Source organism: Triturus cristatus, chromosome 7, assembly GCF_964204655.1.
Source record: "Triturus cristatus chromosome 7, aTriCri1.1, whole genome shotgun sequence".
In the NCBI taxonomy this organism is placed as follows: Eukaryota; Metazoa; Chordata; class Amphibia; order Caudata; family Salamandridae; genus Triturus; species Triturus cristatus.
Genome location: NC_140590.1, coordinates 227014131 through 227041445, shown reverse-complemented (window position 1 = coordinate 227041445; position 27315 = coordinate 227014131). Strand labels below are relative to the sequence as shown.

At 46.8% G+C, this 27315-nt stretch overlaps 1 protein-coding gene across 1 annotated transcript; it reads right to left on the bottom strand.

Annotated features, from left to right (window-relative positions):
• Positions 1-24292, bottom strand: LOC146809275 (pleckstrin homology domain-containing family H member 2-like). The gene is made up of 3 exons (XM_085614852.1): positions 24274-24292; positions 7799-9123; positions 1-441 (listed from the first exon to the last, which is right to left on the bottom strand). Exons 1-3 carry the CDS (start codon positions 24290-24292, stop codon positions 1-3), a joined length of 1785 nt encoding a protein of 594 aa, XP_085470978.1.
• Positions 24293-27315: the final 3023 nt, after the last annotated feature.

The following is a 27315-nucleotide window of genomic DNA, read 5'->3' as shown; positions in this document are numbered from 1 at the left end:
TTATAGAAGGGTAGGGCCCTTTGTTGGTCGGTTGCTCGATAATAGTGGCTGACTTCCGCCCTGTTTTGACTTTTGCTCTTCTGTCCGAGATGAGAGAAGTGCTGGAGCAGACAGATGATGAGCAGCTCCCTTCTGCTGATGAAACGTGTTAATGTAACTCGCAATTAGCAGCGTGATTTCCAATATCTTTGGCCTTTCCATGCCAAAAATAAGCTTTTCGGTGGACTTCTCCTTTGTTTGGCTGCTTCCAACGACCAGCATGAAGTCATCTCTATAACCGCCAAACGTCATCAGGTTCTTGAACACAAATGTCGTTAATAGTCGCATAGAGCTGTACTCCAGGACATTAATGCCGTCTTCATGAACAGCCAGCCATGTAAAGGTGGTTTCCAGTGGTGATGGAGCCAAAGGCTTAGCAGAGAACAGCTTGGCACCAAAAAAATGTCAATTTTCTTGCGACAGTCAGATAAATACGCACACAATCTGCAGCACTGTGACCGCGGAGAGCCATCCATCTTGTGGATAACCTCTGACGAAGAAGTCTCAATTGCTCTTCAGAACAGCCATTCCTGTACATGTGTGGGTAAAACCTCTCCAAAATCTGTTTTACTGTTTGATTTGACTTGGATTGTGTTGTGGCTTGGCCTGATGGAGTTTTTTTTTTTTTTTTTTTTTTTAAAAAACCTTTATTGAGCATAAAAAAATAGTACACAGCTGTATGCCTACAACCTGAATGATCAGGCCGGCTGCAACCACATGCGTTGGGGCATCAATGAACATATTTTGAAAAGCAATCACTGGTTGACACAGCTTGTCGCCTACAACCCAAACGGGCCGGCCGCGAAGCATAGGAACTAGTACTGTGTAGGCATGTAGTAGGGAATAATCAGAGCTGCATGAAGTGATCCAGCATGAGGAGCCTGAGGTTTCATTCAACTTCAATAACGGAACAAAAACAAGTGCTACATAACCAGCGCCCTTCCAGCGAGGATCCAGCGCACCTAGCATGAGGCAGCCGTGGCAATGGGGTGCCTGGTTGTGCGGGTTTCACATCTCTCTATGGCATGTGGGACCCACCCAAGGTGTCGACGTCACGCGCCACGAGGCACCGTCAAATGATCTGGGCGGGCATAGCAAGGCCCTAGTAGAGAATCATGACATGACGCTGCCGCCGGCAGTGTCGCGCATGCCATGTCGTAGTGGGGGGGGAGGGAGGGGGGGGAGGGGGGGACAATCAGCTCGCGGCACCCACCACCCGCATACCCCATGAGTGTTAGGTGTTTCCACGGGACGTGTGTAGCCCAGCCGAGGGCAGCGAGTGCGCTGGCGTCGCATGTATGGAGAACTAAGGGAGCGCGGGAGGGGGGGCCAAAGCAGTGTCAGCTGGCAGTGAACTGGGCGCTGGAGCCGGCGAGGTGAACCGGCTTTCCACTGTAACAGCCCCACTCGTACCTGCAGTGGGCTCGTCTGGGAGCTGCATTTTCAGGAGATACGCAGTGAGGGGACCCCACAGGTCCTTGGGTCGCGATTTGTGAGGCAGAAGGTCCGAATAGTTGTGCAGTTGTTCCTGCCAAGTTGTCATAGTATCCAGCCACGTCTTGAATTTAGGCGCTCGCCCTCGCCCCCACCTGCATGCGACATGGCGTTTTGCCAATAGTAGGCCCATCGCGAAGAATTTCCGGTGCGCCTTGATATCAGGGTTGGATTGGCCCAGCAGGGCAATCTTAGGACAAGGGGCAATGCTTACCCCAATCATTTCGGCAAGAGCTGCAAACACTTCCACCCAGTAGGCGGCAACGGCCCGACAGGACCACGCCAAGTGCATGAAGTCCGCGCCTGGCCTCTTGCAGCGGAGGCAGCAATCGTTGTCCCGGAGGCCGAAACGGTGTAGTTTAGCGGGTGTGAAGTAGAGGCGATGCAGGAATTTAAAATGAATCAGGCGAAGGCGGGCATTTCCCGTCACCGCGCTGGTATGGGAGCAGCTCTCCTCCCACTGAGCGTCCGACAGTGGTTCCCCCAGATCGCAATCCCAGTCACTCCGCGCTCGGAGAGGAGGGGGGGAGGGGGCGGCCTGTGCGTGAGCATATAACATAGAGACCACATGTGTCGGTGTTCCCTTCTGCAGCAGTGCATGGAGGGGCGCCACGGTGTCAGGCTCGCTCGGAAAATCGGGGGTAATCGCCTTGATATTTTGCCGGAGCCGAATGTAGAGAAAGGTATCCATAACGGAAGGAGTGGTATCCCTGAAGAAATGTGTAGCTGTGCGGAAACTCCCCTGGTGGTACAGATCCCCCCAGGTGTGAACCGCAAGCCTTGCCAGCAGTCTACGGCCAATTTCCTCCCGGGCCACACTCACCCTCGGATCGTGAGCTAAGGCCATACGAGGGGAGTATAGGAATTTCACTTCCATGCGGTCCGCCAGACGTTTCCAGGCACTGACAGTGCATTCGACCGTGGTGGGATCTCTATGGTCTATTCGGGCTGGTGTGTATAAATATCCGGAAGGTTGTTCCGGCCTCATATACCCATCTTCGACTGCCAAGTGCGCCATAAAGGGGGGAGGGTGCAGCCAATAAACGGCGAAGTGGCCCTGTGCGCAATCATAGTATCGTTGGAAATTGGGGACGTCAAACCCCCCTTGGTGATAGGGTAGCATAAGGGTTCGCAGCCCGAGTCGGGCTTGCTTGCCTCCCCAGATAAGACGAGAGAGCTGGGAATTGAGGGCGCGGAAGAAATATGCGCCCGGACTATATGGAATGTTCGTAAAGAGATACAGCAGCTTGGGGAGGACCACCATTTTAATCAGTGAGATCCGACCTGCCATTGACAATGGGAGGCGGATCCACTGGGTAATTTTGTCTGTGAGTTGATCCACAACTGTCCCGTAGTTGGCTCTAATCAGGGCCTCCCGATTTCTTGTCACTTGGATGCCCAGGTATTTGATCTCCTCTTGCTCCCAAACCAGGGGATAATCCAGGGGGAACTGTGTAGTGCTGTCAGTCAAGGGGAACAAGGCAGATTTTGTCCAATTTATCTGAATCCCCGAGAGGGCGCCGAATTTAGTGACCTCCCGCAGCAGAGGGTTCAAGTTTTCACGCGGCTTATGCACATACAGAGTCATGTCATCCGCATATAGTGCAATGAGCAGTTGGCGCTCAGGGTATATGAGAGATCGGTGATTATGATGCTGCCGAAGCTTGGCCGCAAGGGGCTCTATAGCTAGTGCGAACAGCACCGGGGAGAGGGGACATCCTTGTCGGGTCCCCCTGTGGATCTCGAAGGGGGGGGAGCGGGCACCATTAAGCAGCACCATTGCTCTCGGCCGGCAGTATAACAGTCGGATCCAGTCAGACTGTAGTAAGGCTGGAAACGGAATCTATGTTACGCTCAAAGAAATCCTTTATGTCTTGCTCAAGTTCCGCATGAAACACCGGGTCTGTGAGGTGTGCAGGATTCAGTCGCCAGCTCAGATAAGGGGAGATCGCGAGGGGAATGCGCAGGGACAGAAGGACCGGAGAGTGGTCAGAGAAGGTGCGAGCCAGGTGAAGCGCCCCACCCAGCCAAGGGGAGAGGCCAGATGAGAGGAACACGTAGTCAATACGCGCCCAGGTGGAATGTACTGCGGAATGATGGGTGCCCTGTCGGAACGTGGGGTGAAAGTGCCTCCATGCATCAATTAAGCGATGGTCGTCCACTATATTCAACAACGCGCGCTGTGTGTGCGTGTAGTGTGATGCCTGCGGGTGTGACCTGTCCATCCCAGGCCGAAGTGCAGTGTTGAAATCACCCCCCAGTATAATGTGGGAAATACGCGCACGCTGGTCAAGATCCTCCCCCCACTGGCCACTGGTTGGAGTTCCATCCCCCGCTCCCTTAGGAAACGCTAAAGATATTGATCTCCTCAGTAAAAAGTGGCTCGCCCAGGGACCCCGCACCCATGAACATCCTAAAAAAGGTATCTCCCATAAGCACTCCCCCCATCGCAGACGTCATTTTCCTCTTGTGACATTGTTTGTATAACTGTGTAGTACCCTTGATAAATTTCAAAAGATAAAACTTTTTTTTATATATACCCGTGTTTTGAATATTTATTGTTTTGTGATTGGTTCATTGGTTCTTATGTCCTCACAAGGAACAAAAATATTTCTTAGATAAAAGACATTTGAATAATATCTCTGTGGCGAGTTTATCAATAATTCTTGCAGTTAAAAATATATATCAAAAGCAATAGAACAGAGTATTCCAAAAATAAACCCTTGAAGGCGCTTTTTACCCGTTCATCTGATTTGCCCAAGCCCTCAAGGGTAGATTGGGTTTCCCATTGTATTATATTTGACAATCCAGCAGTTGCATAGCAGGGAGAGAGAATGTAGCGTACATAAGAACCATCCAAGGTACCTGTAGGAAAACGAATTACTACTTTTGTGTGTAATAAAGTCACAACCTTTTTTGGTCCAGGCTAAGTTTTCAGTAATTTAAACCTACACTGTGCTCCTGCTAGATATAGCACAGAGCAGACAGAGTTAAATTAGAGAAAATGTGTAAAGCATTTAAAAGTACCAAGACACTTAAAAGTTTAAAACACGACACAACTCCAAACTACAAAAATAGAGTAAAATTCAATAAACAGATTGACTTCAAAGCAATGAGAAACCAATAACCGGAACCTGAGATATTATTTTTTTACATGAAAGTGTACCAAGAAGAAGTCACTGTTCGTGGGGAACCTGGACCTAGATGCAATTTGAGGCAAACCACGATGAAATGCAGTCAGATACACTAAATAAGTTCATCCAGGTTGAAGATTTGTTTCCTTAGGACTTAGAAATGCAAGTCACAGGCTACACTAGTAGAAATTTTCTGGAGGCCAGATAGTTTTTAGGATAATGTCATGCTGAAGCTGTTGTTTTGGGTGGGGAAAGGTCTGGGTGGAAGAGGTTCGAATTTTGTGTGCAAGGCAGTCCTTTTGTCAGCCTGGTAAAGATTTATACCTTTGGACTTAGAGCCTGAATATGAGCTTGGTGATGTGTGAGCAGATCGTCGTGCCACCATCCCCCTCCAACATTGTCAAACCTCACCACCAGCCACGCACCAGATTGCGAGTTGTCTCGTGCTCTAGCAGGTGGTCCTTTGGCGTTCCCACGGTGGCGCCTATTAAAAAGACTCTGCAATGGGAATGCCAAAGCCCGTTCCAGCGCGGCATGGACTGTAAAGTTCATGGCATGCAGGAAAGGGGGTGCATGCAGACAGGGAGCAGACCATGTGCCCCCCTGCATGAGTCCCATGGCCATGAGGGAACAAGAGTCCCTCTATAGCCCCCTAAATTTCCTCACTGCCACCCTTTTCATGGGGGCTCACCACCATGAAAAGGGTGGATGTGAGGAATCTAGTAATATGCTTGGTGGTGCTGCAGCGGCACTGCCAGCACATTTCATCCCTCAGACTGCTGCGCCATCACCAGGCATCGCAGATCATTGGTGGTTGTGGTGGACCTATGGCGGCGTGACTGCCATACTTGTTATACAGCAGTCGGACCACTGGTGCCGCGGTTACCGCAGCACCACCTTGTTTTTGACGGTCCATCGCACCGCCAAACCTATAATCAGACTGAAATAATCCACTACTGTTGATTTATAAAAAGATTTAATTGTGGATCATAAACTAACATCCATCATGACATTCCACGAGCGTTCCAATTGTAGGGGTGAGTGGAGGGAACCAAACAAAGGAAGCAAAATACAACACAGACCCTAAGTCTCTTTTGTCAAAGGTCAGAATCCTCCAGCTGACAAAGCTAAAGGTTGTCTTTGACGATGAGCTCCAAGAGGCTGGATACCAACTCATAGAGAACCAGCTGAAACAGATTTGCTGCTGCAGAGATTCATGTTGTGTTTCACTGTGTCAGGTTGAAGTTACATGGGTGGACCATGAACATTCCCATACACCCACCCTCGTATTTTAAAGCAATCATGATTTAGTAAAGGTAGTAGACCTGGTTTTATGTGAAAATCGGGCACCTAACTGAGAGAGGAGTATCAGGGACAAATAGCTTAATTTAGCATTGTTATTTCCTCTTTCTATATGTGCTTCATTCTGCAGCACGCATATTTTTCAGTGCAGGCAAAAGCCTTTATTAGGAGACAGTGACTGAAGCGGATACGATACTAACAAGATGCCAGCATTCCTTTGACTCCCTTACAATGCAAACGATCTACTGTCTTCTACATTATGTCTTCAAATCTTATTTATGTTTAAAACATTGTACTGTTTTAAATTAAGCAACAGCCACTTGAATGTTTCCAGGTTTAATTTGGTAGTTCCTTGTGCATCAACTGGCCCTGAATCTAATAATGTGGCAGTTTTATGCATCAGCTGTCGCTGAAATTGCATGTCGCTTCCAGAGACCCTGCAGAATTCAGTCTTAGACACCCAGAGAAAAATACAAATTACATTTATAATTAACATTAAGACATGTAGCTATATCAACATATTTGCAATGTAGGCTTTGCAATCACAACACTTAAAGTGCTAAGCATAATACAAAACCCTTAGGGAACTAATCAAATAGATTTATTCTCGATCAGGCAAACTAACAGGCTTCACTGAGCTAAAAATCCTTCTTTTTGTTCTTACAAATGAGAAAATCGCATATTCAGTCCAGTTAAATTTAAAATCGACTTATTTAGTTGATTTCGTTTTCACATTGAAGGTGTTCAACACTTCATTAATAAATAACATACGAACAGACAAGAGAAGATGGACATTTTTGTTTGAGGTACACAGATCCCAGAAAAATATTGATGTCAAGGTTATGGTAATACTTCATATGTATTTATATGCATTTTCCATCTTGGAGTTGTTTTAACCAATCACTTGTGTATCTGAAAAGCTTGTGCTCTCAGTGTTCCAACAATCATGCTCTTTTTCTATTTAACAACCTTAGTTTATGTCTGTGTGCTGTGCCCAGTCGAGCTATATTGTATTCACCATTGCTTTCTATGTGTTTAATGTTTGAATTGCACATCGGAAAAAGCTGAGGCATAAGCTGAGTGAATTCTTCTTTCTGTATATTGCGATGGGGTGCAGCAATCTTTGTGTTCTTCTTCTTTTAAAGTCTTTATTCGTTTTTTGTAAGGTTGCTCTTTCTAGAGAGTCCTGTCCAGGTAGGACTTGGGTTTCGCCTGGCTATACTATGTTTCCCTCCCCAGTGGAACCAGATGTCCTGCTCACTGGGGTGGTTGGTTTTGGTTGCTTCCAGTGATAGCTCTAGAGTCTGTTTTAGGACGAGAGTGAATAAGTCAAGTGAATGAAATAAGCCTTTTACATCCATCACTTGCCCTCTATGAGGGGTTGCACAATAGGGCAGGGTAGGGCCCTTTGTTGGTCGGTTGCTCGATAATAGTGGCTGACTTCCGCCCTGTTTTGACTTTTGCTCTTCTGTCCGAGATGAGAGAAGTGCTGGAGCAGACAGATGATGAGCAGCTCCCTTCTGCTGATGAAACGTGTTAATGTAACTCGCAATTAGCAGCGTGATTTCCAATATCTTTGGCCTTTCCATGCCAAAAATAAGCTTTTCGGTGGACTTCTCCTTTGTTTGGCCGCTTCCAATGACCAGCATGAAGTCATCTCTATAACCGCCAAACGTCCTCAGGTCTTGAACACAAATGTCGTTAATAGTCGCATAGAGCTGTACTCCAGGACACTAATGCCGTCTTCATGAACAGCCAGCCATGTAAAGGTGGTTTCCAGTGGTGATGGAGCCAAAGGCTTCGCAGAGAACAGCTTGGCACCAAAGAAATTTCCATTTTCTTGCGACAGTCAGATAAATACGCACACAATCTGCAGCACTGTGACCGCGGAGAGCCATCCATCTTGTGGATAACCTCTGACGAAGAAGTCTCAATTGCTTTTCAGAACAGCCATTCCTGTACATGTGTGGGTAAAACCTCTCCAAAATCTGTTTTACTGTTTGATTAGACTTGGATTGTGTTGTGGCTTGGCCTGATGGAGTTGAGAGTGGTCGTACATAGTCACCATTTTCAACCTGGGCTAAGAGAGCTGCCATTTCCAATGCCAAGTCCTTGTTCACCGGAAACAGCCCTTTCACTATTTGGTCATTTGTCTGATACATTAACAGCAACTTTTCCCTCTCTGTCTCTCCACGAGCTTGCATGGAGAAGCAGAGCCTGTTTTTATATGTGAGGCGCACAGTCTTTGTGCCTTCGCATTTACCAGGCTGCTGTTCTTTAGACGCCTGCTCCCACTTAGAAATGATATCACAAATCTTAATATTTCCTCTGAGACAGTGCTCCACATCCTTGCCAGAAGGATCATCTGTGAACAGTGCATACCCAGAATGTGCTGGATTCCTCATTCCCGACTCCTGGTTGAGAGTGCACAAAAATTCTTCCACTGAGGTAGAAGCATCAAACCCAACCACCTGGTATGTGCCATTCATGAAGTGCACCGAGATGCTGAAAGGCAAGGAATGATGGTACGGATGTCGAAGCAGGATGGATAGGATTTCCATTCTGGAAGGCCTGGCCTCTCGATCCCCATTCTTTTGGGTTCTCTCCACACAACGCTGACAGTAGATGGCATATTTTCCTATTTCTGTCCTCGAATCGGCATTTCTTTGCAGATGGAGCTTGAGAAGCCAAAAGAATGGATGTTGGGGTAGAAACAGACCCACACACAGAGCTAACAGTTGCCAACCCTGCACGGGCACTGGCTGGCCATGCGGCTGGCTGGGAGTGGTCTGTTTAACCAGCTGGCACAACATCTCGTTTTGCAGCTCAGTGTGTGTGAGGCAAACTTGTAGGGCACTCTGGGACAGCGACACGTGGTAATCGATTGCAGGAGAGTCCACCGCAGCATTTATGAATAACTGGCAAGTCTTAAATAATTTCTTTGCTTCAGTTTGCAGGGCTTCTGATGGCAGCGTTGTGAGTGGGGAAGTAATTCCTTCTTTGGTGTAACACAGAGTTGGGTGACTCCAAATTTCAGTACATGGCTCCTCTTCTAAACTCATAAGCTTGCAAACAAGTTGTTCAAATTCTGATCCAACTGAAACATTAGCGCTTCCAGCAGCAACGGTCAGGTGATTAAGCCAGGTGTCCAGGCCTCACAGCGCCTGGAGGTGAAGCCTCTGTTACGGAGCACCCTGGTGCTGCAGCTGACGAGTCACACTTCCTGACTGCAGCACGCATATTAATAGGAATATGCCTCTAAGTATGTTTTTATGCAGGGAGGTATGCCTTCCTCCAGAAAAACAATAACTGCCCATAATACATGCTCCCTTGCATCCTGGCACAAGACTTCCTGTGTTTGCGCAAGCCACCCACAAGTGCATCAGCAAATGTAGACAGCTATAGCTCAAATGCCAGAAACCGATCCTAGAAAGCTTGTTTCCGGTCCAGGGAAGACATGGCTTGGCAGTTCGGGCTGGACTGTTCCCATGAGGCACAGGGTCAGACTGATTTGCATATGGCCATGTCTGAACTAGGGTGAAAAAGTGGGCTAAAGAACGGTGATGGATCAAACCCAGATCTGTTGACTGGGTGTGAGTGTTTGATTGGTTCTGATGCTCCGTCCATCACCACCCCCTTTTGTACCGCTTTGTTCGCCATAAGTTGGCAGGGTATGCTCAGACGTGAGTCCCTTGCTCACTTTGCCACTGGATTCAAGCAAGCCTGGCTGAAGACGGCTGAAATGCCAGAAACCGGTCCTAGGAAGCTTATTTCCGGTCCAGGGAAGACATGGCTTGGCAGTTCGGGCTGGACTGTTCCCATGAGGCACAGGGTCAGACTGATTTGCATATGGCCATGTCTGAACTGGGGTGGCAAAGTGGGCTAACAAACGGTGATGGATCAAACCCAGATCTGTTGACTGGGTGTGAGTGTTTGATTGGTTCTGATGCTCCGTCCATCACCACCCCCTTTTGTACCGCTTTGTTCGCCATAAGTTGGCAGGGTATGCTCAGACGTGAGTCCCTTGCTCACTTTGCCACTGGATTCAAGCAAGCCTGGCTGAAGACGGCTGAAATGCCAGAAACCGGTCCTAGGAAGCTTGTTTCCAGTCCAGGGAAGACATAGCTTGGCAGTTCGGGCGGGACTGTTCCCATGTGGCACAGGGTCAGACTGATTTGCATATGGCCATGTCTGAACTGGGGTGGCAAAGTGGGCTAAAGAACGGTGATGGATCAAACCCAGATCTGTTGACTGGGTGTGAGTGTTTGATTGGTTCTGATGCTCCGTCCATCACCACTCCCTTTTGTACCGCTTTGTTCGCCATAAGTTGGCAGGGTATGCTCAGACGTGAGTCCCTTGCTCACTTTGCCACTGGATTCAAGCAAGCCTGGCTGAAGATGGCTGAAATGGCAGAAACCGGTCCTAGGAAGCTTGTTTCCGGTCCAGGGAAGACATGGCTTGGCAGTTCGGGCTGGACTGTTCCCATGTGGCACAGCGTCAGACTGATTTGCATATGGCCATGTCTGAACTGGGGTGGCAAAGTGGGCTAAAGAACGGTGATGGATCAAACCCAGATCTGTTGACTGGGTGTGAGTGTTTGATTGGTTCTGATGCTCCGTCCATCACCACCCCCTTTTGTACCGCCTTGTTCGCCATAAGTTGGCAGGGTATGCTCAGACGTGAGTCCCTTGCTCACTTTGCCACTGGATTCAAGCAAGCCTGGCTGAAGACGGCTGAAATGCCAGAAACCGGTCTTAGGAAGCTTGTTTCCGGTCCAGGGAAGACATGGCTTGGCAGTTCGGGCTGGACTGTTCCCATGAGGCACAGGGTCAGACTGATTTGCATATGGCCATGTCTGAACTGGGGTGGCAAAGTGGGCTAAAGAACGGTGATGGATCAAACCCAGATCTGTTGACTGGGTGTGAGTGTTTGATTGGTTCTGATGCTCCGTCCATCACCACCCCCTTTTGTACCGCTTTGTTCGCCATAAGTTGGCAGGGTATGCTCAGACGTGAGTCCCTTGCTCACTTTGCCACTGGATTCAAGCAAGCCTGGCTGAAGATGGCTGAAATGCCAGAAACCGGTCCTAGGAAGCTTGTTTCCGGTCCAGGGAAGACATGGCTTGGCAGTTCGGGCTGGACTGTTCCCATGTGGCACAGGGTCAGACTGATTTGCATATGGCCATGTCTGAACTGGGGTGGCAAAGTGGGCTAAAGAACGGTGATGGATCAAACCCAGATCTGTTGACTGGGTGTGAGTGTTTGATTGGTTCTGATGCTCCGTCCATCACCACCCCCTTTTGTACCGCTTTGTTCGCCATAAGTTGGCAGGGTATGCTCAGACGTGAGTCCCTTGCTCACTTTGCCACTGGATTCAAGCAAGCCTGGCTGAAGACGGCTGAAATGCCAGAAACCGGTCCTAGGAAGCTTATTTCCGGTCCAGAGAAGACATGGCTTGGCAGTTCGGGCTGGACTGTTCCCATGAGGCACAGGGTCAGACTGATTTGCATATGGCCATGTCTGAACTGGGGTGGCAAAGTGGGCTAAAGAACGATGATGGATCAAACCCAGATCTGTTGACTGGGTGTGAGTGTTTGATTGGTTCTGATGCTCCGTCCATCACCACCCCCTTTTGTACCGCTTTGTTCGCCATAAGTTGGCAGGGTATGCTCAGACGTGAGTCCCTTGCTCACTTTGCCACTGGATTCAAGCAAGCCTGGCTGAAGACGGCTGAAATGCCAGAAACCGGTCCTAGGAAGCTTGTTTCCAGTCCAGGGAAGACATAGCTTGGCAGTTCGGGCGGGACTGTTCCCATGTGGCACAGGGTCAGACTGATTTGCATATGGCCATGTCTGAACTGGGGTGGCAAAGTGGGCTAAAGAACGGTGATGGATCAAACCCAGATCTGTTGACTGGGTTGAGTGTTTGATTGGTTCTGATGCTCCGTCCATCACCACCCCCTTTTGGACAGCTATAACTCACCATATATTTGTAATGTGGAACTGTTCTGATTTTTTCCATTCTCATATCTGACATCCCAGCACAGCAAATTGTCTTGCTGCATTATATTGTGTGCACTTTTACATAATCTGCCAATAGATTTTAAAATGCCTTACTTTTAAATACAATACATCCTGCTTTATGGGCAGAAAGGCCTTCATATGCATGACATGTTAATATTTAAAAAGAAAGTTCTGACCGGTAAAAAAAGGGGTTACTTTGATAGGTCGATTTGTAATATTTAAACTGACACACACAGTCTATAATGGTAATGTAGGGAAGTACCCCTTTATGTATGGGCACCCCCTCACTGCTCCAGATGCTGATGTCTGTGCTCTCTCCTAAAAGTGTTATGTTCGACTTCCAGATTGGCAAAAATGTACCTGCTTAGAAGTCCATAGAATATGCTACCAGGGTTACGCAGGGCATTGGTGGTAAAGGAGTCCCCAGGGCTGCACCATGTTTTTGTGCCATCCCGGGTGGCCTACGCAAAATATGGGCAGCAAGCCTGCCATTGCAGACAGCAGAATCTCTGCAAACTGCTAGAACTCGATTGTGCCCTCACCATGTGTGGCACAGTCAACTTCACTGCATTCACTGTATCTAAGGCACCCCTTAATGTAGGCCTCCTCAGCCCAGGTGTCAGGGTGCATTATATTAAAGTCATTGACAAATAAGTGCAAGCCTATATGCCCCTATAGTAGCTTTCCCCATTGGAATCTACTATATGTGTTAGCGGTCCATATGATAACATGGGCTGTTCTGATTTTTTCCATTCTCATATCTGACATCCCAGCACAGCAAATTGTCTTGCTGCATTATATTGTGTGCACTTTTACATAATCTGCCAATAGATTTTAAAATGCCTTACTTTTAAATACAATACATCCTGCTTTATGGGCAGAAAGGCCTTCATATGCATGACATGTTAATATTTAAAAAGAAAGTTCTGACCGGTAAAAAAAGGGGTTACTTTGATAGGTCGATTTGTAATATTTAAACTGACACACACAGTCTATAATGGTAATGTAGGGAAGTACCCCTTTATGTATGGGCACCCCCTCACTGCTCCAGATGCTGATGTCTGTGCTCTCTCCTAAAAGTGTTATGTTCGACTTCCAGATTGGCAAAAATGTACCTACTTAGAAGTCCATAGAATATGCTACCAGGGTTACGCAGGGCATTGGTGGTAAAGGAGTCCCCAGGGCTGCACCATGTTTTTGTGCCATCCCGGGTGGCCTACGCAAAATATGGGCAGCAAGCCTGCCATTGCAGACAGCAGAATCTCTGCAAACTGCTAGAACTCGATTGTGCCCTCACCATGTGTGGCACAGTCAACTTCACTGCATTCACTGTATCTAAGGCACCCCTTAATGTAGGCCTCCTCAGCCCAGGTGTCAGGGTGCATTATATTAAAGTCATTGACAAATAAGTGCAAGCCTATATGCCCCTATAGTAGCTTTCCCCATTGGAATCTACTATATGTGTTAGCGGTCCATATGATAACATGGGCTGCCAAAAGAACACTCTCTAGATTGGCCGCTCCATTAAGGTACCACTAAAATAAGTTGTGTTTGATATCAAAGAACGTGCCTTCTCACCCCTGACACCATTTTTGTGCTTTGGGTCATGTGGCATGCACCCAGGTGGCATCTTAGAGGTTACCCCCAGCTTTATTTACCCTGGCTGACCTGCCTGCTCTTTGCTGAGCCTGCTGCAGCAAAGACAGGATTCAGACCTCCTGCCAGGTGAGGTTATCACTCTCAGGAGTCGGAAATAAAGGCTAGGCAGGTAGGAGGTCACACCTCCCTCCTTCCCCTCAGGCTAGTGAATTGACACATCAGAGTGTTGAGCTTCAAAGGCTCGGCTCCGCTGATAGGCATCTATCCCCTGAGGAGGAAACAGCCCTCCCCTTGGCCCAGACACACTTGCACCCGGACAAGATGGGAAATTAGCTATGCAGGAGGTGTTCACGCCCAGGAAGGCTGGCCACACCTCCAGTGTGGGCAACCTGGTAAGTACACCTACAATTGAAGTCTGCTATCTTTAGCAGAGCGGAAATAGTGGTTTCTGGGTAGAAAAGGTGACCTGCACCACAGATCTAGTCACTAAAGGGGAACACTAGCTACAGGAACTAGCTGCCCAATGACTATTAGCTCCCACACTCCTAACTTCCCTAAATCTAGGATTTCAGGAACCACCAATATTAGTACCTCGGATCTGAACAACCTACTTTTAAAAAGGACCAAGAGGAGACCTGTGTAGCCAAAAACAGGACTTTGCCCAGCAGTCAAAAGCAAAAGAAGGTACTTTGTCCCTAAGGCAACAGACTTGGAACTTAGTGAACACCCCCGTCCTTGGCTAAAACTCAACACTCCCTTATGGAAGCCAGAAGCACCCTTAGTCTCACCTGGACCAATGGCACTAGTCCCCTGCAAACTGCAGGTAAAACACTCACCGGCTCCAAAGAATTGCTAGCCAATAGGCATAAATCCAGGTGGTTCAGTGCATTGTGGGAGTTATAGTCTCACCTGCCCAGACATTTCAGGCCACTATGTTCCTCCCCTGACCCAGTGAAGTTCCTGAAGCTTTTTGTTGTGCTAACCGCTGCTAAGACTTGTTAGTCACCAATCTGGACACTGACCCCCACAGTGTACGCTGTATCTATTGAGAACACTGCAACCAACATCCTGCATCAGCAGCTGTGTGCCTGTTGTGGTTTTGCATTTTGTTTCCAGCAACTCTGTGTAAGTGGTAAAATCAGCACCAACCGCGGCTCCCGTTCAGCACTAAGGAAGAGCCAGAACAACTCTGCACCCGGACTCCATAGGCTAGGTAAAATTGATCTGGCTGTTGTGATCCTGGGGCCTGCATGTCCATAAACCTATCAGGGTTCCAAGTAACTCAATCAGCAAGTGATCGATTGTAACTAGTAGATTTTGCCATTGACCGCAATATTATTTTGTCTATATATTTTCCTGCACTGATTTAATATTGCTTCAAAAATCTATTACTCCAGTTATACATATGCTATTCCGTTCATTTTGGTATCTAAATTATAAAAAAAACTACACTCAATTTGTATAAATTGGTGTTGGATTTCTCTCCAGTCGTGTCAATGACTAATTGTCCATGTTGGCACGCTGAAATGCTTAACGCATGTTACTCTAGTAACACCTGATTGCTCTTTGCCACTCTACTTACTAGGATTGAGCTAATGATGTATTAGTGTGAATCCAAGGACCATCTTTGGGGTATGAAGATACTATTACATGGTAAGGTTCCCCAGCCATAATATATAATATTCCACATTCCTACGGGTAGGCCCAAAACCATATTTTACAACATAAGTTTAGTGGATGGCACACTCTGTGATGCATTCCAATAGTGACATTTAACTTGCAGGCCCTGGGTACACTTTCTACCACACACTAGGGCCTTAGCGGTAAGATTAAATATGTCAATTTAGAGTATAACAATTTCATCATTTTGAAACGAGGAGCACAGGCGCTGTCAGTCATCATAACTTTATTTCAGTCATGTGACAATAGAAGTGCAAATGCATACAATTCATAGGTACAAAACTGTTCAATACATACAAAAAATACAATGATGATCAGTTAAAATTATTACTCGATTGCTTAATATTAATTTTAAAAAATCATATGGCACAAAGCTAAAACAGAAGATTCAACGTGGGCCAATCACAAAGAAATGGTAAACAACAAGGTCCACTATAAAGGCTTATTGATCAGCATAGCGCTAAGAGGCAAAACCAGTTAAAATCACGACTTTCACATTTACACAGGGGTTAAACAAGGATTTAAAACTCCACAAAAAGTATTTTAAAAGATAATTTTTACATTATCAAACATGTTAATGTTACAATTTCAACACAGACCTTCGAATTGCCCACATAATGCCAAGAAACGTTGCTACTGCGCAGACTACCAGTACACTATTGTCAGATTTTAAGATGCCCAGTGCCTCAAGTTGACACTGAATACCGAAGCATTTACAAACGGGAGCAAACCACTTGGCTCTCAGCCGTTGATAGAGTGGGCAGGTGAAAAATATGTGACCAATCGACTCAACAACATGAGGACAGCTTGGGCAAAATTGTGAAACAGTGGATGACAAACGCCAGGAAGCTGTAAGAGAATTCATGGGAAATGAGCCAAATAGAAATTGCATCTACAGCTTCCTATCCTGGGGGATTGTGATAGTCTCCAGTTAATATTTGTATGAGGTGAACAGTTTGAGCTCCATAAACTCTGTGGTTAAAAGGCCCCAGGGCCCCAGGACAAGTATGAAAGGGAGGACTGAGCCACCCAGTGCCAATAATATTTCTTTAGCAATCCCTTAGTAGGCAGCCCTTCTAGAACTCTTGGTTCCCACAGTTCCTCTAGGCTGATTGCGGTGAGCAGAGATTTCACCTCCCAAAGCCAAGAAATCTTCTTAAATCGATCAAATGCCTGCTCTTCGTAGAGGGCTGCAACATAAGGCGACAGCTCTGGGGTTGATTTTAAACGGAATAAAAAAAGCAAAGGGGCATGACTTGGCGTTCTCAATAATGGTGGCTCGTCCCACAGCCAGCCTTAGTGGGTGAAGATGGGGTACCCTGCGGGAGCGAAACTAAGGCCCTCAGAAAATTGTTCTCTGTAGTCAATAGACCCAATAGACCTTCCATCTTATCGAATCCCCACAGTTCCGCTCCATACAATACTGATCTTATTGCCCTGCAGTCATATATATGTAAAGGAGCTGCTACCGGTTTACTATGGGAAGACCTATTCTGCATGATCAAGGCCCCAGTAATCTGTCTATGGAGCAGAGTGTGCTTCAATACCTGGGGCTTTCAAGACATGTCGTGGGAGAGTGATCCCCAGATAATCAAAGGTACTCACTCCCTCCGGCGGGACCCCACCCAATGTTAACTTCCCTTTGTATGTCTTATGTGGGTTCAACATTAAAAGCTTTGTCTTCGAAGTGTTAACCTCCAAGCCCTGAGAGTCACAAAAGGTCTCGAAGCAGTCTAGAAGCAGTTGTAACCCTCTAGGGGTTTTGGTGACTAACAAAGTATCATCAGCGAACAACAAAGTAACCACTTTGTCGCCTCCTAGGGTGGGGGTGTCTGTGGGAACCTCAGAAAGGTACTGGACTACTCAATTTATGAATAACGAAAATAGTGTGGGTGCCAGTATACAGCCTTGCTGGACCCCCCTGTTGACTTTAATTTGATCGGTGAGCTTCCCCTGATTGCCCCAGCGAACCCTTGCATTGTTAGCCTCATGGAGGCGGATGACAAGTGCAAAAACCATGAGAGGAAGGCCCATCTCTTTAAGAACAGTCCAAAGCTTACCTCTTGGAACTAGGTCAAAAGCAGACTGTTAGACCTGGCATCCTTGGCATAGTTTCCCCAGACTTTTTGCCTCTACCACTTGTATTTTTGGACACTGTGCTGGATTTCGTTTTTGCTGGTTTAGATGCTTTGGGAACTTTGCCACTGCTGATCAGTGTCAAAGTGCAAGTGCTCCCTGTAAATTGTTATTGTGATTGGTTATCCATGATTTGCTTATTTGTTTTACCAGTAGGTCCCTAGTAAAGTGCACTGAGTGTGCCAGGGCTGGTAATTCAAATGCCACTAGTGGGCTTGCAGCACTGATTGTGCCACACACATGAGTAGCACTGAAAAGAGGTCTCAGGCCTGCCACCGCAGTGCCTGTGCACAATTTGTTAACTGCCATGTCGACGTGGCCAATGCACCCATTTGCCAGGCCTTATCCTTCCCTTTTCTTACACAGGACACCCCTATTGTAGGCCCAAGGTACCCCACTGGGCAGGGTGCAGTGTATGTGAAAGGTAGGGCATGTACTAGTGTGGGTAACATGTCTTGGTAGTGAAATACTGCCAGTTTTGTTTTTCACTATTGAAAGGCTATCTTGCCCCATAGGACAGAATGGGGAATGCTTTGTAACATTTTACAAGCATATCTTCCCATAGGGATGAGATTGCAACATAAAGTTTAGACTCTCTGAACTCAGAATTTAATAACACATCTTTTACTAAAGATGGTTTTTATATTGTGTGTTTCAAAAAGTCACTTTTAGAAACTATGCATTTTCTTGTTTCACCATTCTGTGTGCCTCTGCCTGTTTGTGTATTGACTGTCTGGTTTTTTGAGTGACAGGGGCTGGGGAGGGGCATTCTCTCAGACCGCCACTGTGGAGGGGGGGTTGATGTGTGTCCTGCCTTTCCTGAATGAGTCAACACTAGGTTGAATAGGCTTGATCTGCATTTGGAGTGGTGGGAGGAGTAGCACCTGTACCTGAATAGGGCTGTGCCTGCCTTCCACAATGCTGGCTCTGCCCCCCTTTGGTGGGTCTACACTGACAATGGATGTTGTTGTGCACTTGCAGAGTGCAACCCAGAACTGGTTTGAACTGGGCTCAGAGCCCCTTGCATAAAGAGAAAAAAATACATTTCGGGGTATAAGATTCAGACCCAAAACCCCAGATTTTTAGACTACTTCGTGATCAAGAAGAATCCCTGCCAAAGAAGATCAGCTGAAGAGACTGAGGAAAAGTACTGCCCTTGCTGTGTGTCTGGGGTTGTCCTGCAGTTTGCTGTTTCTGCTGAGAAGAGGACCAAGGGAATTTGCTGTGTCCCCTTCTTTGTTTAGACACAGACTTTGCTGTGTGCTGTGTCCATCTGAAGAAAAGTCTCCAAGAGCTGGCCTCCTGTTTTGAAATTCCAGGCACAAACAGGCTTCACCCCCAGCTTTACTGAACTTCCTTGCTGGGTGTTCTGACCTGCCAGAAGGTGCCTGTAACTGTGTGTGAGGTCTTTGCTGTTGGGAGCTGGAGGAGCGACGCAATGAGGGAGAAAAAGCGTGTCGCCACCGCAGCAGCTGCTGTCGAATCGCCGAGTAAGCGTGTTGCTGTTGCCGATGTTTGCCGCCGCATCACCGGAGAAGCGTGTCGCAGGGCCCGTTGCATCGCTGAGGAAGCGTGTCGCCGCTGCTGCTGTTTGTTGCCGCATCACCGGAGAAGCGTGCCGCCACCACCGAGGGTGCCGTCGCATCACCGGAGAAGCGTGTTGCAGGGCCTGTCGCGGCTCAGGAAACCACAGATTTCGCCGCACGGCCGTCGGGCATGCACTCATCACCTCCCTGTTGTCGCATCACATCAAAGATGCCATTTGGTCGCATCGTAGCGGATCGTCGCAACACATCAAGGCCCCATCTTGTCGCATCGTGACCGGAGCGCAGGAAGAATCAACGCATTGCTTTCTCTGCGACCCTTTTGTTTGTTCTGCGTTACGCACCCAATGTACTTTGAGAGTAAAGTGTCGCATTTACCATCTACAAGCTTATTTTTGCCACAACCTTTTTAAAGACATTCTACTGAGTATCTGTATGTTGGATTTTTGTCGTTTTGGTCTTGTGTAGTTTAGATAAAGAGCTTTTATTTTTCTAAACTGGTGTGGTGTCCATTTGTGGTGATTTCACTGTGTTACTGTGAGTGTTGTTACAAATACTTTACACATTGCCTTTGGAATAAGCCTGTCTGCACATGCCAAGCTACCAAGCGGGTGAGCCGGGGTTATCTAAAGTGTGTGTCCCTCTTACCCTGACTAGAAGCAAGGGTCCCAATTTGGTCTACCAACTAGAGACCCCCAGTTCTAACACAGACCCTAAATCAATAAGAGCTACATAGAGGCTTCCATGTCCAATAACCACAGTTTTTCAGGTCAATAAGAGAAATCAAAATGCCTGGTCAATGGTACTTGTTTTTTACCTGAACCCAGCTTGGTATAGAGACAGAATATTATGGTCGGTAATCCAGGCCTGTATTTTCAGAAGGAGTGCATGTGCGAAGACCTTCTGTACACAATAAATGATTCTAATGGGCCTGTAGTTGGAGGGTACAGATCTATCGCCCTTCTTATATACTGGAATTAGCTCCGCTCCCTTCCATGAAGATGGAATTTGGGCCTCTGCTGCAATCCCGTTGGCTAGGGCCAAGATGTAGGATGCCCAAATTTCTGGGTCATTAACAAAGACATCACTCGGGATGCCATCCGGGCCAGGGGCTTTAGCCCTTACAATGGCATTGATACTAGCTGTGATTTCATCTCTCGAGAAGAAATCTATGGCAGTAAGATGGACTCTACCATTGTTGGGGTCTTCCTTGCCAGAGACACAGGGCCCAGAATAGAGCAACGAAAAATAGTCAAACCAAGCTGATGTTGAGATATTGGTGGTCGGTGGCAGGGGTCTTCTGGCATCCCCCCTGGTTACTAGGAGCCAGAAATGCTTAGAATATTTTTTAGCACAGGCCTCACTAATTTGCTCCCATTTATTCTGGTCCCTTTCCCTTTTCGCTCTAGCTTGTACGTTGTCCTCATTCCCCGTATTTGCATCACATTGTTAATGCCATTGGCATGGGCTAGTTGTAGGCTCCTACACTCTTTATTGAACCAGGTGAACTGCGACCTGGGCTTCTTTCCTTTTTACTGGAGACATCTTGGTTCTTTAAAGCAAGCAGCCAGTTGTTTTAATAAATGGTCACTGCAGGCTGGGATCCTGATGGAGAGACAGTCTATGCAAATGTGCGGTGCTTTCCAAAAGATTAGACTTGATTAATTTGAGTTTTTCTTCATCCATAACTACCTGCGACCCTTTTAACCCTCCTGCTGTCATTCGTTGGGTTAACCTCCCTAGACGTAAAGGTGATGTTAGAGGGATTCTGAGGGATATCCCATGGGGATACCAAGTGCAATTCCAGGGGGTTGTGGTCGCTGTCCATTGTATGGCCCACAGTCATATCGACCATTCTAGGCCACATTCTCAGGAGAATGTAGTCTATACGACTTAGATTAGTGGTTCTGTTAAATGTGTTAGCCCCTATTTTATAAGATTTTTTACGGTCATTTGCTGCCCTAAGGCCGAACTCAAGAGTAAGTGCATTAAGCTGAAGTGCTTTTTTGATTGGTGGTGAGTCAAGGTGAGGAACAAGCCACATCTCTTCTTCCTCTCTACACCCACATATGTCCTCCTTCTTAGGGGTTCAAAGGTGTCGTTGAAGTCGCCAGCTACAACCAATAGATGCTTTGCGGCCCTATTGTTGAGTAATTCCTCCAACTCTTGGAGGGTGATTGACCTTCCACCAGATTGAAACTACTGAAAGTCGCTAGCTCATTGGAGGGGGTAAGATGCATGTTGATGGTTGCCACCCCTAATTGCGCCTCAGCCCAAATTAATGGTGGAAGCAGAGCCCCTTCCCCAAACCTTTCGCCAGCAGACAACAACTCATTTACATTTCCAAGAATCTTGATTTGAGGGACTTTCGAAGAGGTGTCTATGTGGTGGCTATCATGTGTTGTAGCTGTTAAAGTGCAATAAGAACTTGCAGTGTGTGACTTAGTGCATACAAGGATGTCTTGCTGGTTGAGTCAATCATTTGTCGCCAAGGCGGAGTCAGAGCGTAGTTTTTAATTTGTGTTAATTGTCCTAGGAATGGTGTGCTCGGTGTCTCCCAAGATAAATTTAGGAAAAGTATTCTCTTAAAACGGCTCTATCATAGAAAAGTGTACAAAGGCTACAGCCTCACTGGTAACTATCTCTTTTAGTTTTGTCAATCCCATTTAAACTTTCATGTATTAAATATAGTCCATTTGCACAAGAATTGACATCATTAACAACCTGCCAAACCATCTTTACAAGAAGATGTGAGGCAAGAAGACTTCATTCCCGATCACCCAATTCCACCAGAAGTAATACCACATATTTACCCTCATCTATCTCCACAGGAAGTGACATCACTGGTTTTCTGTCAAAACCATCTTTAGAAGAAGAAGCCGGGCAAGCAGACTTTGTTCTCCATTATCATATCCACAAGAAGTGACATCACTGCATTGCCATCAGGAAGTGATATCACTTCCTTCGTTCTTCCTACATCAATCAGCTCCTCAGAGCCACCACTCAGGTGCCCCCAGGTAAGGGCGTACACAGACAAGGGCATTCACAATAAGGGCCTGTTAGTCCTGTTAGAACTAGCAATTGCCGTTGGCTAGAGCCCCATTCAACTGAAACCTTTAAGGTAAGATATAAATATCTGCCTTACCAGCACTCCATACTGCCACTCTCCACAATCACACTCAGACCTAGACAACACCAACACATAGAATTCTGAAAACACTTAGACCCAACCTTGCACACATCACACTAACTACCACACACCCTTAAATGACAGAGTACACATTCCAACTCATGCTCATTAGCACTAATTCTGTAATACTCAATTCACAAGACATCACAGACCTCATCACCTTGATATCCTCTGAACTCAGACACATGGTTCACCCCCACATACTCACACACCTGAGTCCTTCTTTCCATAGGCAACAGCATCTAATGTGTGCACTCTGCACATAGGAAGGGAAGAGTCCCAAAAGTCATCCATAAATCTTCTTGGACCTGCTCCCTAAGCAAGCAAGTAACACTCAACTACATGGAGATGCTTTCCATAGGCAACAGCATCTAATGTGTGTACTCTGCACATAAGAAGGGAAGAGTCCTCAGAGTCATCCATAAATCCGCTTGGTCTTGCTCCCTAAGCAAGCAAGTAACACTCAACTACATGGAGATGCTAACATGCCATGTCCCACTATCTACAACTCAGACCACAATCTTCCATACCATTTACAGGCTTCCAGGGCAGAGCAAGGACTTAATTACGGAATTTGTGTATCCCCTTGTCAGTTCCTTGATCTGATATGCCTGCATCACCCCTTGAGTGATTTCAACCTGCCAGACAACAAGTCAAAGGCAAACAAGAGACACCCTTCTCAACCTCATCGACACAGACAAAAAGATACAGCATGTCATCTAACCAACACATTCTAAAGGCCACATCCTCCACCTCATCAACAGCATCAACAATCAAATTCAAACTACCTTTTCCTATTGACTGAACTGACCATTTTGCTGTTTTTAGCTCCCTGCTTAGTGTCATACCCCACTGCAAAGCGAGACTTTATTTTCTCACTGTATAAAGAAGCTTAAACTGATGCATAGCCATCTCTCAAATATATGTGTCCTTCGGAACTGTGCATGATAATCCTCTGTTTCCAGTACTATATCAAGGAGGTAGTGGAATAATGAAACAACATTGACCTGAGACCTTCCTCTTACCAATCCCCATCCAGGGGTTTTGGATCTCAAATTCACCTTTGGGTTGTGGGTTTCTGGGTTTTAGCATATGCTAAACCCTTTTGTTTCAGTCCAATAAAGTACCAACTTGAACTCTGGACTGCAGAACACAAAAGGACAAAAATCAGATGCATCATAGCTCTTTAGATACTTAGTGGCCAATTAACGTTGTAATGTCTTGAGAGTTAGAGATGATGGGACCCTTTTAGTTCCTGACGGACTTCATAGAACAGGAATGTAGAGTGTGTGGGTGATAGAATTCATGATGTGGAATGTTTAGCTAATGGTTACATGCTGAGGTATAAAGACGTGTAATACTAAACTCTGTGTGGTTTGATCATTTTCAAATAAGCGGGCTAGGGTAGGATGCTACAACTGGCAACAAGATAAGGGATTACGTAAACCCCATGACCCGAAGAACCAAGAGTGCTCTTCCGTAGTCCAGCAAACTGCTCGTGCATGACACATGTGCCTCAGTCAAAGTGAAAATTGATGGTTTGCATATGTGGAGTCAAAGTGACTCTCCAGCCAGTGCAAGGTCTGTGAGAAAAGTGAAGGCCTTACAGAAAGTTTGTTTGTCGTGACCTAGAAATTTGCTGATAAAGTTGAGTCAGAGGTACTGCGCCACAACGCAACACAGAATCATCATTCATATAGCACGATAACACTAAAGGCAGCAACAACTGGGTACACAGAGGTGCTAGAGACCGTGCTAGCTGAGTGCAAAGAAGCAATAAAAGCAGAGACATGTCAGACATCAAGAAACATTAAAGGCAGTGTCAACCTGAAAAGCACAAAGAGCAGCAATACACAAACATAAAGAGAATACCAGAACTTGGGTAAAGAGAGTCATCAGACCACATTGTTTGGCTAAGGGTTGTGAATATAGAGCTGGTGGTCCCCGAAGTGGACACCACAAATGGTGTCGAGTGTGGTCTGCACAACTTGAAAGTCCATCAGGAATTGAACGGCTCAAATGGAAACGCAAAAAGAAGCCACACAAGTTCAGATTGGCCATAATGATGTTGTAGCCAGAACGTTGCAGGGACAGATTGTATGAATGGTGCAAGTCTAGGTGAACAACACATACTCTCATCAGTAAGGGCCATAACTGGTTATAATACCACTGTTTTCTTAAAACCACGTCCCTTTCTTACTGACAAAAAGCAGAATATTGGTAACAAATGCATCTCCTGGGTAGAATGCTTTGATGATTTCATTGATGCGCTGGAAGAAGCAAATAACAAAAAGATCATAAAATATCTAAAGAACATAGCATGTTAAGGAGTAAAAGAAGTGATATATAAAATACCACAAAGTGATGAAGTTATGTAGCGTCAAATCAAAGAAACCTTAAACACCAAGTTCAATCCAATGCCGAATGGCGACTATGAAAGGTACATTTTCAGTGAGGAAAGGCAGAGAGCTGGTGAAACAATGGATGCATTTGTAGAAAGACTTGATTCGCTCATAAAGCATTGCAAGTACAATGAGTCCAACCATGAAGAGGCTATGCGTCTCAAAGTAATAGATGGTTAGATCTCCAATTCCTTCAGACCACAAATGCTGAAAGAGATGCTCAGCTTGGAGCGAGTACTCATGGCTGTTACAGCATAGGAGGGAACTGATAGACAGGCAGCTAATTTGGAGGCTGGAACGGGCCAAAATGAATCAGCACTAAGTGCAAAAAGTAAGTCAAAACACAAGACAGAAGGCCAAAAAGGGATGTCTCCAAAGAAAAAGAAGTTGTGTTTCCGATGTGGATTTTTTTTTTCACATGAGGATAGATGTCCCGCCATTGGACAGGTATGCAAAGGCTGCAGGAAAGAGAACCATATTGTCACATTTTTCAAAGCAAGGGAAAGATCAAGTGTCACTTCAAGAAAACAAAATGAAGGTATGATCAAGTGAGTCACGTCAAAAAACCAAAATTGATGCCAGAAAGTTCCAGACACAACGTTTTATGCATGCCTACAAGGTCACGTGGCAACATCAGTTGAGGCACGTAGAAACTTAACAATGCCAATTGTCAACAAATTATTTTCTCAAATGTTATCATCGTTGAGCGACAGTGAGGAAGGTGGGTCCTCAATCTCAATGTTGACTGTCGGATGATTAGCTACTTGCAAAGAACGATGTCGGTCAAAGCTAGGCAGACAAGTGAAAGTGCAAAATTCATTTGGACACTGTGCCAAGATCACACTGAAAGTGAATGGTTTCTCCAACCTTTTCTCATAGGCAGTGGTGCGTTAATAAACATTATGCCAGTAGAAATGTACAATGAAGTGTCCACTGTGCGCCGTTCATCGAAAACAAAAATGTATACATGGGCTGCTTCAATACCACTGCAAAGTAAAGGTTCATTCATAGCCACTGTGCACTATAAAAACATGAAAGTACAAGGGCCAATTCATGTCTTGCCATGCACTTCATTGAGTACATGCTTACTAAGTTTCAGTACTGCTACTGACATGGGGCTGATTTCTGTAAACTACCATGTCAATGTGTATCATGAGACAGTGAATCAGTTCTTTGTTTCATGGATTAGGAAGACTTAAGACCATGAAAGCGCAACTTCACATAAATGAAGACATTCGTCCTGTTGTCACTGGCATTGTCAAATTGTAGTCCATTTACAAGAGGCTGTTGAGAAATAACTTGATACCTTATTAAAGCATCACATCATTGAGAGACCCACTAGTCTGACAACAAGGATATCACCCATAATGTTGAAAACGGATAGTAGAGAATCAGTGTGTGTTGGACTTGGCCCTTCTGGCAGGTTCACCCCTGAACCTTTTTTTTTGCTTTTATGGATCACATGGTGTAGTGATTTTGGGGTTTCTGCGCACTTTACCGCTGTGTCCCAGGGTAAAGTGCGTGCGTGTGTTGAGGTTGGCCTGCCCTCCCATAGGAATGCATGGGGGAATGTATGTGTCCCAGTAGTTCCTGATGCGTGGGGTGTGCAGGCCCGTGTTTGGTATGTGCGGACTCGTGTGAGTGAATGCTGCGCGTTGATGTGTGCGGCGTGCCTGTACCTGGTGTGGAAGTGCCACTGCTAGAAGTGGGCACTTCAGTGTGCAGTCTGAAATGTGTGGCTTGTCTGGCGATTGGCTGGTGAGGTCAGGTGACGGACTAGGGAATTCTCCAGAGTCAGGATGAGTCACCCAGTGGTGAATGGGGAGATCAACAGCTAGATGGGTGGGAGGAGTACACCTGGGTCCTGAATAGGACAGGGTTTTCCACACACAATGCTGGCCCCGCCCCCTGCGGTGCGACTGACGACCCTGGCCCTGCCAATGAATAGAGTGAGGGGCTGAGCACATCAAGGGTGCTCCCCAACCAGCTGCGACTGGTTTTCCCCCTCACCCTGAGCCCAGAACAAAGGGATGTGGTGTATAAAAAGGGGCTGTGTCCCCTTACAAAAGGTTCTTGTTCCAAACTCGAATCTACCAGGGGCATGCTGCTGCTGGGGCCCAGGGGAAGGCTTGCCTCCCTGGGCCCTGCCCAGCCCCTGGATGCCCTGGATACCTGGAGGACTTCTGGGACCTTTTTGGACTTCATTTGCTGTGCTTCCTTACTAAGCCTTATGGACTCTAGGCTGCCCTAGCGCTTGGTGGGCGCTGTACCTGCACTCTGCTGAGAGGCGCTTCATTTCTGTGGCAGAGCGCTTCCCTGGTTTACCCGAGCGCCTCTCTTTGCTGCCTGCAGCGCTGGGCTGCGATCTTTTTTTAGAGGGAATCCCCAGCGTAGGGATTCCCCCGCCTTGTGTCCTGTTGCGGGTGCCCACCCCGCTTATTCCTTTATTTCTAATTGTATGCAGGTGCCCACCCTGCGTCTTCATGGCCGTATTATCCCTATTGCGGGTGCCCACCCCGCTTATGGTTGTTTTATTGCGGGTGCCCACCCCGCGATCATAGAAGGAGAAATCACCGCCGCGGCCCGAGCTTCAGTTCAACTGCCGCCGAGTCCGCGGCCCGCCTGGTTGTGGGCGGGGCCGCGGGACGGAAGCGGAAGTGCCGCCATTGCCCCCGGAGCCTCGCAGGCTCCACCAGAGAAGTCCCGGTCCCGAGATGGGGGACCGGGCGAGGACCGGCGCCTCCAGGGACGGAGCTCTCCTGTGGTGAGAGAG

Coding starts and splice junctions, on each gene's coding strand:
- LOC146809275 (XM_085614852.1), bottom strand. Junction 442..7,798: donor CTGTCGCAAGAAAATGGAAA/TTTCTTTGGTGC, acceptor GAAAATTGACAT/TTTTTTGGTGCCAAGCTGTT.